This window comes from Chiroxiphia lanceolata, chromosome 1, assembly GCF_009829145.1.
Source record: "Chiroxiphia lanceolata isolate bChiLan1 chromosome 1, bChiLan1.pri, whole genome shotgun sequence".
Classification (NCBI taxonomy): domain Eukaryota; kingdom Metazoa; phylum Chordata; class Aves; order Passeriformes; family Pipridae; genus Chiroxiphia; species Chiroxiphia lanceolata.
In genome coordinates this window covers 89,461,174-89,475,102 of record NC_045637.1, presented here as the reverse complement: position 1 = coordinate 89,475,102, position 13,929 = coordinate 89,461,174, and the positions used below count along the sequence as shown (strand labels likewise).

At 37.2% G+C, this 13,929-nt stretch overlaps 1 protein-coding gene across 5 annotated transcripts in view; it reads left to right on the top strand.

Moving 5' to 3' along the window:
* OFCC1 (orofacial cleft 1 candidate 1) overlaps positions 1-13,929 on the top strand; it is a 191,375-nt gene that overhangs the window by 172,553 nt on the left and 4,893 nt on the right. For 4 of the 5 annotated variants that reach the window (XM_032709283.1, XM_032709291.1, XM_032709272.1 and 1 more), the window contains 2 exons: positions 6,878-7,014; positions 7,491-11,225. In XM_032709283.1, coding sequence (XP_032565174.1) covers positions 6,878-7,014; positions 7,491-7,509 — 156 coding nt within the window. In that variant the 3' untranslated portion in view covers positions 7,510-11,225. Of the gene's footprint in view, positions 1-6,877; positions 7,015-7,490; positions 11,226-13,929 lie in introns of those variants that run through there. The other variant, XR_004360692.1, reaches the window with a different exon arrangement.

Genomic DNA, 13,929 nt, shown 5'->3' with positions numbered 1-13,929 from the left:
GAAGATAACAAAATGAAAAGACTGACTTTTAGTTTATGTGACTTTCGGGAATCATACCTGAAAGAGCCATAACACTTTTTCCTAATTATTGCAGTGGAACCTCATAATTCAAGCAGCTGGGGACTAAGATCTCCCCATCAGGTGTGTAATGCTTTGTGCCATTACAGCATGACGGTTGCTGATGGTGGTAGGTGCTCTTCAGAAACATGTATAATAGGAAGACATGAGCAATTGGGCGGAAAACAGCACAGATATTATAATAATTTTGAAAAAGCCTCTGCAAATGTAGACATTGTTCAGAGGGCACCACCAGCATAAGCAGTAGCTTCTTAGCATTCAGCTGATCGAGGTGCGTGTGTAGGCTCGCGAGATCTGAGGCAATGTATCGCTTGCCAAACTCACTAGCATGAGAACAGTATTGAAATCACCAAGCCAAATTCTTTCTCAAATTTGTGCGTTCAGCTCTTGGTGACTTCAGCCTCGGATATGTTTCTGTATCTGCAGATGTTGTTTGGCAGGCATAGGAGAAATTTTGCATAATCTCGCTGTAAAGTCCTTGGATGCTCATAGGGAATTCACTTTATATTTACAACCTCATCCTACTATTCTATATTTCAGTCAAAGCAAGATTTTCTTATAGCCCTAATTCAGCAAAGAAATTCAATGTGAACTTAATTTTATCCAAGGAGCCAAACCACTAAATTTACTAATAATTTCCTTTTTTATTTTTTTCAAATAATTAAGGCCAAGTTTTTAGTGCTGTATGTAGAAGTACTAGCTGGAAAAAAATGTCTCTATATGCAATAACCTCTTTAAAATGTTTAAAACTTTAAGTGTGATATAGCCATTAGAGCTCCAGCTTTCCTGGTATAACTAGAAATTTCATGCTTGGTATGAAAAGTAGTTTTATAGGTTTCATAAATATGAGGCAAAACTAACTGTTTTAAAAGGAGCATTAAGTACCAGGTGGCATGTATAAATTGCCCTAAAAATGTTAAATAAAAAGATTTTTTTTTAAAATGTGCAGCATAAAAATTATGGAGGTTAAACTTGTAGGTGCAGTCCTTTTATCATAAGCATTGTAAAACTTAAAGAATTCACATGCAGTAAAAACCATTTTCCTTCTTACCTATGATATATTTCTCCTTTATAGTAATTCAATTTAAGTCTTGGCTAACCAAGGAATGACCTTCTCAAAATAAATCATTTTTTCATGCTTTTCTATATTCATTAATCTGATGTTATTTTAATATACAGGAAATTATTGAATTTTAGCATTTTAAATGTATTTTAAATCCATGCACAGAAAAGTTAATGATAGTGGTATGTATTTGCTGTCTACATGGTGATAACACCAACTTGGTGATTTTTATCTCAACTTTTGCTGACTGGAGTTGATTTCTTATTAAAAGGACAAAGATAAGTCTCTAACTCAATAAAAATCAGTTTCTTGTTATAGGCCTAGTAAACCTCAGCATTGTAGAGAAAGTTTTTGTATATTATGATTTTATCTATCAAATAAGCCTTCACAAATGTCAAGGATTCATCCAATTTAAACTTACTGCATAAAAGAGATCTGTTTTCCCTAATTACTTGAAAAGCACCTGGTAGTAATAGGATAAGACAGCGTAGGTGACTAGCCAATTACTTAGTTTAAGCTATTTACATCAATCCATATGCTATAAATTATGTCTAAACCCTCTTGCACTTCTGGAAAAGTGAATAAAATCATATAAGTTTATTTTGAATACAAGATCAGATATGATATGCTGAGTGACACTTAAAAAGAATGAAACAGTAACCGTAGCTTATTTTCAGAAGCAATCTTGACACTAATGCTAAATTACAGCTTGGAAACATCTAGCATTTTTACCTTTATGAGAAAAGGCTTTTTACATATTTAACATAATTCTAGGGAAAATATACTGGAATTATGTATAAAGATATGTACACTGTAACCAAAGGGCATTTATATTCCCCAGTAGAATACTTACAACAATTTTATTGCCATTTGGTGTCATTTTCTAACAGATATAAAATACAGCCAGTAAACAAACTAGACTTTAGATTTAAGCTGACAGCTGTTCCTTCAGAAGCAATATTCAGATATTTAATCTTAAGAATACTGAATATTTTAGAATTGTTTGAGCAAACTATACTTTTAGCATGTGAAGAACTGCATGCTTTTATATACAGTTCTTGGATCTGATAATGACAGTAAAAAACAACCTTAGAATAATCTACACATTTGTCACTCCCATATATTCCCTGGGCAAGTCAACAAACTGCCTCATGTTTTATTCTTAATTCCACAAATTCTTTTTTTTTGTACACAGTGTTGATATGAATATTGGTCCCTATTTTTTTCCTGTATGTGCCTAAGCCATGAAGTTGACTTCAATGCAGTTTATGCATGGGAGTGCAGCTTTTTCTGGCTCTAATTTCATTAAGGGAATAAATTGGCCAAGTTTAGTGCAAAAGCCCCACATGCTGTTTTCATAAAGAGTCTCACTCTTTATAACTCTTCATGACTTAGTAGTCGCTAAAGGTTTATGGAGAAGAGAAAGAGGGAGGATCACTTCAGCCCAGTAACTGAGGTTGGTACACTACCTAATGACTTCACCATCACACAGCTTCATCATCTCACCAGACACCACAGAGGGAACAACACAGGTCTGGCCTTTCCATAAGCTGGGTCAGCCATGATGTGTGGGTGAAGACTCCTTGGCTGAGGAGAGGCTGGGCAAAGGCAATTATTTGGTGTAAACTGACCCACTTTAGCTGGCTTCAGCAGCGTCATGTCAGGCTATCCACAAACATAGCCAGTTTATGAGTTTGTTTCCTGGAGATCCCTGTAAAAGTAGAGATTAACAGCAAATGATTTATCCCTCACAAAAGTGATTCCACCCACATTAACGCATGCAGGTGTGTACATACTCCTGGGCTGAGTAGGCTTCACCACATGCTGTCTGCCTAATTCTGAGATTTAATCTTGTCCCATAGAAAATGAATAATACTTTGCAACTTCATTCAGTGGGGGAATGATCCCTCCCGACATGCACTGAGGTTCCGTTGGGAATTATACATGGTAAAAGTCAGCTGAGAGATACTCCCATGGACATAGGCATTTGAAGAAGTACAGGCTGAAAACTTACAGCCCTTTTGTTGAGGATCATGGCAGTATAGCTAGTTCCACTGCAAATAAGAAGTAAATCAGACTGTTTTAAGATATTTTTACCAGTATATATTTCTCCTTTAATGCTATAATTCAATTAAAGATAATCAGTTTAAGAAAGAAATTAGTTGTCCAGGCAGTGCTTTCCATCCTGCTGAAAAGATGAGAACAAGAAAAACAGTTTTCATGGAGAAATCTTGTGCTTGTATGCTTTTTTCTTAAATTGATTCAGCTTATCTCACACGTGACATGTGAACCCTGTCCTGAAATGGACCCAGTCCGTAGCTCTGTGCACTTGTAGGGGCTAAGCCAATCCATCTGCTGCAGATGAAGTGGAGTGCACAGTGTGTCTCAACCAGGAAGTAGTTATGTCTTCATACCTTCTGTTTCAGGTTGTTCTCCCTGTCAAGTATAAGATTAGGTCCTTACTTTTTTCCCAGTAAATAGTCGTATAGTTTTAAATGGGAACAGTGTCTATGAATCTATTAAGATTATCAACTGCAGTCAAGACTAGGTTACTACATGCAACAGGGTGGAAATGTAGGAGGCAACCTTGCAGGAGAAATGTGGCCATTTCTCCTCTGCCTTGTTTTCTACAAATCCCAGGTTCTATATATTCTACACCCTGGAAACTCACAGGGTCATGTGCAAAAAGATTTATTTCCTTCAAGTTGCCATGTCCCACTTATCTGCTGTGGGGACTGTGCTGTGATAGAAGGACTATAAAAGGGATGAGACAGGTCCACCACTGGCTTTTGGCTGCATTCACAGGCTTTAAGGTAGCCAAAAAATTACTGAAATACCAGAACTACAGCCTTATAGCCTTGTTCTGTGTATGAATACACAATTTTAAATCATACTGATTCTTTATCTCTTATCCCAGAGCACATGGGATAAGGAGCAAAGATGACATACCTAACCAACAAATGTATTATCTTCATGGATATTTTAGTTTCTTTTTCCATGGGGGCTGAAGAGTTAGAGCTGTCTCCTTCAGTTGTTCACAGATGGGATGGAAGCAAGTTCAAGCTCATCCACTGTCTGAGCCAATGCTCACAGGAAAAATCCTGTCATAGCACTGTAGTTGTGCTGTATAACAAACAACAGTGCTAGTAATTAAGAGGCACTTTAAAAATGCTATTTTGTATTAAAAAAATCCCTTTCAGTTTCAAACTACTTTAAACACTGAGATTTGCTGTATTTTCAGTGATTTTCAGAATGATTTTATGCTGCAAGGGCAGAACCACTGTTTGTTGTGGAAGGTTTTTTGTAGTTTTAAATTCTTATAATCTTTATTCATCTATCACATAGTTTTACCTGAATCAGCAGTAAAATCTCTGAAGTCAAAGGATAATTGCCAAAACAGCATTAATTTATTTTATCCAAATAAAAAAATAACCTTTGAAAAAGTACCTTGCAGCTACACAGATTGACAAAATGCATCAATTATATTTTTGCTCACTTTATAATTACACTGCAGTAAGTGCACAGTGAACTTTACTACATGGTTGATTAACCATAAGGTTACTGCTATTAAGTCACTCTCAGAAACAACAACTTGGACTTTAATTTAAGAACATAGCTCTGTACAACTTCTGATCAAGTCTAAAAATCTGACATATCTGTACAAGCTTCAATTTAAAGTACACAAGCAAATGATAGCACCTTAATTGTAGCAAAGGGTTCCTATTGCTTCAGTCAGGCATGCTGGTTATGTGAATGATCAGATTTTAAAGAGCTCTTGGTATGTCTTAACCAACACCAAAGGAAAAGCTTTTCCAGTGAACTCTAAATATCCCAGTCCTCTTTTTTTGCATAGAAACAAGCTGAGGGAGCTGGGATTTTTTAGCCTGGAGAAAAGGACACTCAGGGGAGACCTTATCACTCTCTACAGCTACCTGAAAGGGGATTGTAGACGGATGAGGGTCAGTCTCTTCTCCCAGGCAACAAGTGACAGGATGAGGAAATGGCCTCAAGTTGTGCCAAGGGTGGTTTAGTTTAGATATTAGGAAAAATTTCTTGACAACCTGAAAGGGTTATCAGGCACTGGAACAGGCTGCCCAGGGAAGTGGTTGAGTCACCATTCCTGGAGGCATTTAAAAGACATGTAGATGTGGCATTCAGGGACATGGTTTAGTAGTGGACTTGGTGGAGTTAGGTTTACGGATGTACTCAATGATCTTAAAGATCTTTTCCAAGTTAAACAATTCTATGAAATTAAACGAATTTAGTGTTCCAACTTCTGGGGAATTAGGATTAGATCTCCTAATTAAGTATACCTGGATGATATTTCCACATTTTTCTTCTCAGATTATTGCAACTGGAAAAATATTTCTCTTTCTGTTAGCTCACTGATGCTACAGGCCTCTGTTTTGTCTTCTATCTTCTTGAACTTCATGTAATACGAAAGCATTGCTTTGAAGCTCTGCCATGACTCTGTTGTATCTTTATGCCATGAGAGAAACAACTTTGGACAACCTAAAACTGGACTATCTCTTAGTTTGAAAGACTAAAACAGAAAATAAAGTAGTAGCTGTTCTGTGTAAGTGGTATCTAGCTGAGAAGAAAGAATAGCATGGTACAAAGAAACTTACCTCGAATGTGGGATGCACAAGACCACTCCAGCATTTAGTCACGTTTTCATGTGAGGTGGGGAATATCCCCTGCATTGTCTGTATCCCTCTATTCCAGAGGTAACACCACTTCCTTGCTTCACAGTGTGTCAAACCCAGAAGTACAATGATTGTAAGCTATGTCAACAGATAGATTTTAGGAATACACAAAAAAATACAATAGAAATTAGAGGTTATTCTGGTACATATACCTGTGTTTGTTTAATTTATTACAGCTGTGCTAAACCAGTTTGAGAATAGCAAAATTCTTTAAAACACTGTTGGAGTAACCTGCTTTTTTGTGCTAATATTTGAGTAACGGCAGCTAGAGAGAGCTGAGGCTCAGTTACTTTTCAGTATCTGAAATTTGATTTCTCCTTGCATTCATCTGACCAAAATTTTTCTTATATGGGCATTCTAAAACATGAAAACAATCAGAGCCAGGGCACTCCTGTGCAAAATACCACCCATATTACACAAGCTGAGGATCTGACATGATGAGGTAACTACTAATGAACTGAGCTGAATCTGAAGCGGAGTCATGGCTTTATAACCAGTTTCCAGTCCTATAACATCATGTCCTCATGGCCATGATTTTCTTCTTTGAGGGCCTATTCTTTATTTACTCAAATCTTCTCCTTGTGTCAAGAACATCATAGGAAGAAACTATTAAAAGCAACGGGCGTAAAAATCCCCATTCCACTGTTTTACTTAAGCATTTAGAGTGAGAAAAATTAGGCAAATTCACATTTCACATGTGTTTAAATTGTTAATCTCACTGCTCTATCTGTGTTAGTGAATACATTTACAGTAAGTTTTACTTTATAATATTTTGGCAGAACTGTTAGAAAAATTGTTATAAGCCTAGGAGTGGAACTGAACCATGAAAGCTAAACCGTAAGCTGCTGCTAAGCTGGGTTATTAGTATGACAGAATAAAATTTCACACACACAGAAGCTTCTAAGCTGTGATATTTTGAAAGCAAGAAGACAGGGGTGGGGAAGGGTAATCAAAGTCATCTATGTTCCCTCTGATATTTCACTGAATACTGACATAATAATATGTTGGTTTTGTCTGTTCTGTTTTTCAGGCGTTTGGTGATATTAGTGAAGAAGGTCTTTTGTGTAATGAAATGAACACAGCCCAGGAGCGCATAAATGAAATGGACAATGTGCTGTGTACATCTACACGCATCAAGCTGAGGGAGAAAAAAAAGAGTACAGCAAGGTAGAAAAGTATTATGATTAGTTTCTGTACCTAGCTGAAGAACACTACTGATACCTAACCATAAAATGATAGGAGGGATACAAGAAAACAAATAATTTGAAAATACAGTTTCTCTTGGGAAGACTAGGGTGCAATCAGTTAGAGCTGAAATTTCACAACTGTGTTTTCCAGTGTGTCTTCATCCTTGGGTAGTTTCATTGTCTGTGTCCTGTTAGTTTTCCAATGCCCTCTGGGGAGTGAAGTTCAGTTAAAAGCACCTTGTGTTACTTTTAAATCCACAGTAATGTTGTCTGCTAACAGAGAAACCTTGGAAAGTTCACTTGAGCACACAAGACAAATTCTTTTTAGGAAAAACTGATCAATTTATTTTATGGGTTCTTGCTCCAATATCACTCTTGTTGGGAGAGGGAAGTCATACTCTGTCATTGGTATATTTACGTAATGTCTATCTCTGCATCCTTTTTTCTAATCTTCAGGAAATCCAGTTGTCTCTGACAAGAGCTAATTCCTGCAGTCATGCATATTCCATGAAGTTGTTTCCATCCTGATCCACATCCATGGTATGGTTACTGTCTGATAGGATTTATGTTTCTGACAACCACATTTCTCTGTGTAAAGTGTTATCCTGCAAATGCTCCATTTGTAGCTCTTCTGTGACTTCAACAAGTTTTGCAATGTGGTGAGCTCATGGGATCAGATCACAGATCATGCAAACATTATTATTTCATATGATTTTTTTTTCCTTCCAAACTGTGGAACACTCCTAAATTTCTCAGGTTTGCTTGCTCCTGCTTTTTCAAGTTTGCTTGTACCTGCTAGCTGTGGTGGGGGGAAATGTTGCTTATTTGTCTTTCAAGTTTCATGACTGAAACATTGACAGCATTTTCAGTAATTATTCAAAGCACAACAAGATTGTAATTACAAGACTGCAAAAATGCCCAGAAGAGGAACAATGACGGCTTCATCTTCCAGTTCTGTAACCAAGTCCCAACAGGCTGCAAAATTTACAAGATCCCAGAGACCATTTTTCTGAGGTCTTCATGATGACCATACCTGCTTCCCCAGGAGCAACAGAAGCTTAAAGCAACCTGGAGGTTATCCTCATGCTTTCTTAGTAGTATTAAAGTTTTGCTCATTGGTTTGAACCAGTTAGTGCCTGTTCTATTTAGCTCTGTACAAATGCATCAGAAATTAAGTCCATGCCACAAAGGCAAGAACTATGAGAGACAACAGAAGGAGAAGATGGGAAGGGGAACACAGGCAAGAAAGGTGAAATCATTTGTGCAAGGCCACCAAAATCAGAGGCATGTGTAGAAATATAGGGCTGACTGCCAGTGCCCTGACTCTTGGTCTTCCCTGCGGTAGGATCCTTTTTGTCCTGAAAATGAAGTTGGAAAAGAGAAGAGTCTCACCTTACTGCTATTTTGAATCATTTATGTAGAATGCTGTAATCTATTAACCTAGTAATCAGTGACATTTTTCTAGCATGTATGATTTTCTGGTGTCCCTTTGTTCACTCTGGTACAGGAAAAATTTTTCAGGTCCACTTACCTTTGCAAGATCTTACCCAATATATTGAGCATTGTTGATTAATTTTGTTACTTAAATCTATGATTCTCATCCACCTGAATAATCAGGAAATTACATTAGGTAGTAACCTGAACAATCAGGAAATTACGTTAGGTAGTAACCTGAATGTTTAAATGTCACTCCTGAGAACAGTTTTTCTTTGGGTTTGCAAGATAACAGTCTGGTTTCCATTTTTTTTTCTGGTTTATTTTTTTTCCCCCGATTTATTTGTGTGCATGTGCATCTGTGTGGTTATTTTATGAGTTACACTCAGACAGAAATGGTGTTTAAATCTTCTGAATATTTACAAGAACTGATGCTATTTGTGTGGTTTCTATTGCATCAGATATTACTTGGATGACTTCTCTCTGTCAGAACAGGAATAAAATTGCCTTTTTAATGTTTGCTTTGCCTGTTGACCCTTTAAACCGCTGTACATAACTTTGAAAAAGAAACTAACTGAAAAGAAATCATTCAGTCTCAGAATTTTTCTGTGGTTTTTTTCTACCTGAGCAGCATTGCTCTTTTCACCAATTACACCAGATTTTGGGGTAATACCAATAACGCCACAATAATTAATGACACACACAATATGGTGGAGGCTGCTGGGATTGCCTGTGTTCATGACTGTCCTGTGCTGTGACTTAAGATGGTGATCTGTAACCTATTCCAGTTTCTGGGTGGCTGTACCAAGAAGACAGCATCATACTATGTGCATCATACTATGTGCATCTTCTTGGCCTCAGTTTTGTCTTTCAACATGACTGACTATAATGGTAAAAATCCCTTTGGGCAATATTAATACCCCAGGTTTCCCACTACTGAGTTATGATATCCCAATCTGGTTCTGTGAGATTTTGACTTCAGTGTTGGTAATACAGTGTTGGTAGTTAGTCTGATGGCACGACTGACTTTATGTGCGGAACCACCGTACCTTCAGTTGTAATAGGATTGTGCTGACTTTTTAGCAAATGTGGATCTGGTCCTGAGATCCGCATGAGGGACTTGATTGACCACTTTTATTCCCTCAGTTATATTGGAATATCTACACTGACTTTCATCTGATCTGGGATGTGAAATTCTGTAATTATGTATTTGTGAAAGATGAATTTAAAGTATGCTTAAATATTAAGTAGATCTACCTTACCTTTTTTCCCAGAAAATGTAACATCCTTCCTATTAATTTTGATTACTTGCATCCCACGAGTTCCCATGATTGTTGGTCAATATACAGTGGGTGGCATTGGCTTTGAAATTGTTTGCTGAAGTGCTCTTATCAGCAACACCATCCATAATGCTCAGTTATAGCTGGATAGTAATTGCCTGTCTATGCAGTGCTCCTTTACAACAGTTTTCTCCTGTGTAGCTATATATATGTAGTCATTACTGAAAAGTGTAAATAAAGAATCCTTTTAGTGGTGTAGTTTCCCTGGGTACCTACTGTGCTCTTATTATCTAAAACATACTCCCCATCTGTAGTTCTGTTCTATTAAAGGATAAAGACATAACTATGAATTAAAAATTAAAATGCTTGTTGCAGATTGGAGAGCAAGGTCTAATAGAATATATCTGGTGCTAGGCTCACAGTACAGTAGATAGATTACACTAAGCACCAGTTAAGCAAGGGGATGAAAAATGAGTGATTTTCATCATTTAGTTAAATATAGTGCTAAGTGGTATGTGCTAGCTTTAAAAGCAAATTACTTAGCACTTCACCAATCACAGCATGAGAGCATTCCATTGGAAACAGTATTTCCAGTGATGCTCAGTCCTCAGTTTTATTAAATAAATCAGCTGTTAATGCTTAAGGAAGCAGTAGAAGACATATTGTTATGGCAATATAAAGATTGAAAATGTAAAAATAAAGAGACACAGTACCTCATTTTAATTAAATGTGCTAAGAAAACTTCCCTCTCTCTTAACAACAAAACTCCAAAGTGCTGGCAAATCTGTAATTTCCTGTACTTTTTTTAGGTCTTCCTTTCTTCCTAATGAATATGACCTTTCTTTTTTTTTCATCTTTATAATGACATCTTTTTTTCTCATAAATCTGCTGACATGTCACCGAACATTTTGATGAGCTTTTCTGATTCCCTCCTATATCTCCTTGATAGGATATTATTATCCAGTAATCTAAAGATAGGGAGCCTAATCCTTGGCACAGGTACTTTTTGACTGCTCAGCTAAAGACAATGGAGATGTGAGAATTTACAGCACAAGAGTGTTTGACATTGCAGCCTACCTTTATATCCCATAGCAACATTATTTCCTCCACAGCAGTGGTCATTGGGAGACAGTAAAATCTGCTGTCTGAACACACGGAAGATGTGAGTAGTTGTAAACCTTCCTGAATTTCAGACCATTCCTAAGCCACCGACTCCTCCTAAACAAGAGTCATCTATTAGGAGCTACACAACAAAAGTCCTGGGAATGACACATGTGGAAGATGGTCCAAAGTCTGAGCCACAGCTGCATCTTCACCAGCATGATCAAATATTAGTAGAAGAAAAAATTAAAGTTCAGGTATAAAAATTACAAGATTGGGGAGCCTATGCATGAAGTTATCTTGAGTCCTTCATTTCACCCCAGTGCCATTCTATGTGGAATCCTATTTTGAGTTTTCTTTTATGACTAGGTTTGAAAGCTATTTTTTTTGTAAAATCTATTGTGTTTGTCTGAGATAGAGTTAATTTTCCCATAGCGACCCTCACAGTGCTGTCCTTTGTATTGGTAGCTAGAAGGTTGTTGATAACACACCATGGCTATTGCTATTACACATCATGGTTATTATGGATATTGCTGAGCCATGCTCACACACCATCAGGACAGTCTCTCCAACATCCTCCCGTTCACTAGTAGGCTGGGGACGGGTAAGAAGTTGGGAGGGGACACAGCCAAGACCGCTGAGCCAAACAGATCAAAGGGATATTCCAGACCATGTGATGTCTGCTCAGCAATAAAAGCTAAGAGAAACGATGAGAAGAGGATGGCATTCATTATTTATGACATTTGTCTTCTGGAGCAACCACTACATCTACTGAAACTCTGCTTCCCGAGAAGTGGCCAGACATCACCTGCTGATGGGAAGTAGAGAATAAAATCTTTTGTTTTCCTTTGCTTCCACTAAAGTGTCTTTATCTTCACTCATGAGGGATTTTTTTCCATCTTATTTTCTCCTCTGCCATCCTGCTGAGGAGGGGAGTGATAGACAGGCTTGGTGGGCAACCGATGTCCAAGCAAGGTCAACTCACCACATAAAGAGAAACGTGTAGGAAGTGAGGGACAAACTGAAAAGATGAAAACTGAGAATCTCCTGTAGGCACATAATTGCAGGAGCTCATACATGGAATAAAATACCATGTCTTCTTTGTAAAAATGACAATCAATAATTTTCTGTTGTGAGGGGAGGAAGAATAAGGGGTAATCAGCTTAAATATCTTGCAAATTTTTTTTCTCATTTTTGTAACCTACCATACCTAAGGGATAAGCTAGATATAGCTGATCTATTTTTAGTACAAATGTTGACTGGAGGTGTTTTCAGTTTTATTCTGGCCCCACATTTCTTGGATTCTGTGAAAATTATTGTCTGAAACAACTACTGTTTCCACTTGTGCTTAACACTTTAGTGAAATCAGTGTAGTCTTTCTACTAATAGTCTAGGATAAATATGTTGGACCTGAAAGAAATATTTTGCAAAATCTTGACTTATTTCAAAAAGTTTCCTTGTGGAAAAAAATTACCTTTTTTACAATATATATTCAAAACCAAGACATTTAAGCAACGCTTCCTTCTCTTTGTGTAGCAGATTTTCATTCTCATTTCCCCATCTTCTACTTAAATATACACTCCAAAGTTGCCTTTTTTTTTTCTTCTTGTTTTACTATATCTTTATTCAAAGTACTTTCTTAAACCTTAAAACAACAGATATTATTTTTGGTACCAATATAACCTTTTCTTCTCAAAATACTTGAGGACGTGATACTTAACCTAGTTTTCAAAACATAGAATTCCTTTTTTCATTTTCCTGGATGACACGTAATGGTTCTGATGCATCTTTTCTGGGTATGTCAATTCTGTCATATACACTAATATGAAATAATGACGCAAGGTTGACTTAACTAGACATAATAGCGCATATTTCTAAAACATTCTGTGTGGGAGGTATATGCACAGATCTTGCTACTTGCTAATGAAATTGGGAAAGTTCTTCATCTGCACTACAGCATATATTCATAATAGCTTCCTATTCCAAAGACGCAGAGTCCTTACATAATAAAATAATAAAAATTTAAAAAAAAAAAAGGACTCTGAACAACATTGTCTTGGATAAATTTTAGAACTTCACCATGTGCAGTGAATTTGGAGCAACAGACAACTATCATTGCATCCTGAACCAGTGCAGGAATGTGTATGTGCATGCTCATGTGTATAGAATGATAGCAGGACAGATTTGAGTGGAAAGCCTCTGTATTTCAAACCTTTCCAGAGTTTTATCTTCTGTTGATGTTGTTTAAGTCCTTATTTCCTGTCTTGGAATTCAAAATCACTATTTGAAGGCTTTTGTCTTTTTCCACAGATATATATATTAGATATAAATGTATTAGAGAGGCTCTGAACTATCAGAGAATATACATTACTTTTTCACAATATCTTTCAAATTAAAGACGGAGAAGTCTAAATTTGTTGATGGTCTCATCACATGATTTTTTTTGTTTAACAGTTGGTGGACAGGAATTGGTTATAGCCTCCTATTCCTGGCCCCCCCTGCCACATTCCCCCTCATTTTTAAGCATCGGCAAGTTTACCACATTACATGGGTCTACTAACAACTCTTAAATGTTGTCTTTTCCTTAGGAATCAGTGGCCTTATGCACATGTATCTAGCTTATCAGGAACTCAACGTTTAACTTGTGTCTGAGGGTGTATGTATAAACTGAGGGCTTCTCTCTGCCCCTCTGACAGCCTGAGGGATTATAGAAGGAACGTCAATAGAGCCGATACAGGCACAACTTGGACCAAAAAGAAAATAGTGAGTACAGACTATGAGCTGTTTCATTCAGGTTGCTAATTTTTAGTTTTCCTTTTCTACCCCTGCTATTGTTGCGGACACGCACTCTCCTTTGAACACAGATGTGCCACCTGAAGAGATCATCTACAGATGCTTTTTCATGCAGGAGAAGTTCCCCTGGGAGCTCTCCCTCACCCAGTTCAGGATGAGTAGCAAATAACTTCTGTTCCAGCTGTTCAGACCTTACAGGGCCACGTTTATCCAAAACAGGTGCAAGAGCATTCGCATGAGCAATTCTACTAGCAGCTCCGAGCGCAGTCACCTCCGAGAGAAGGGTG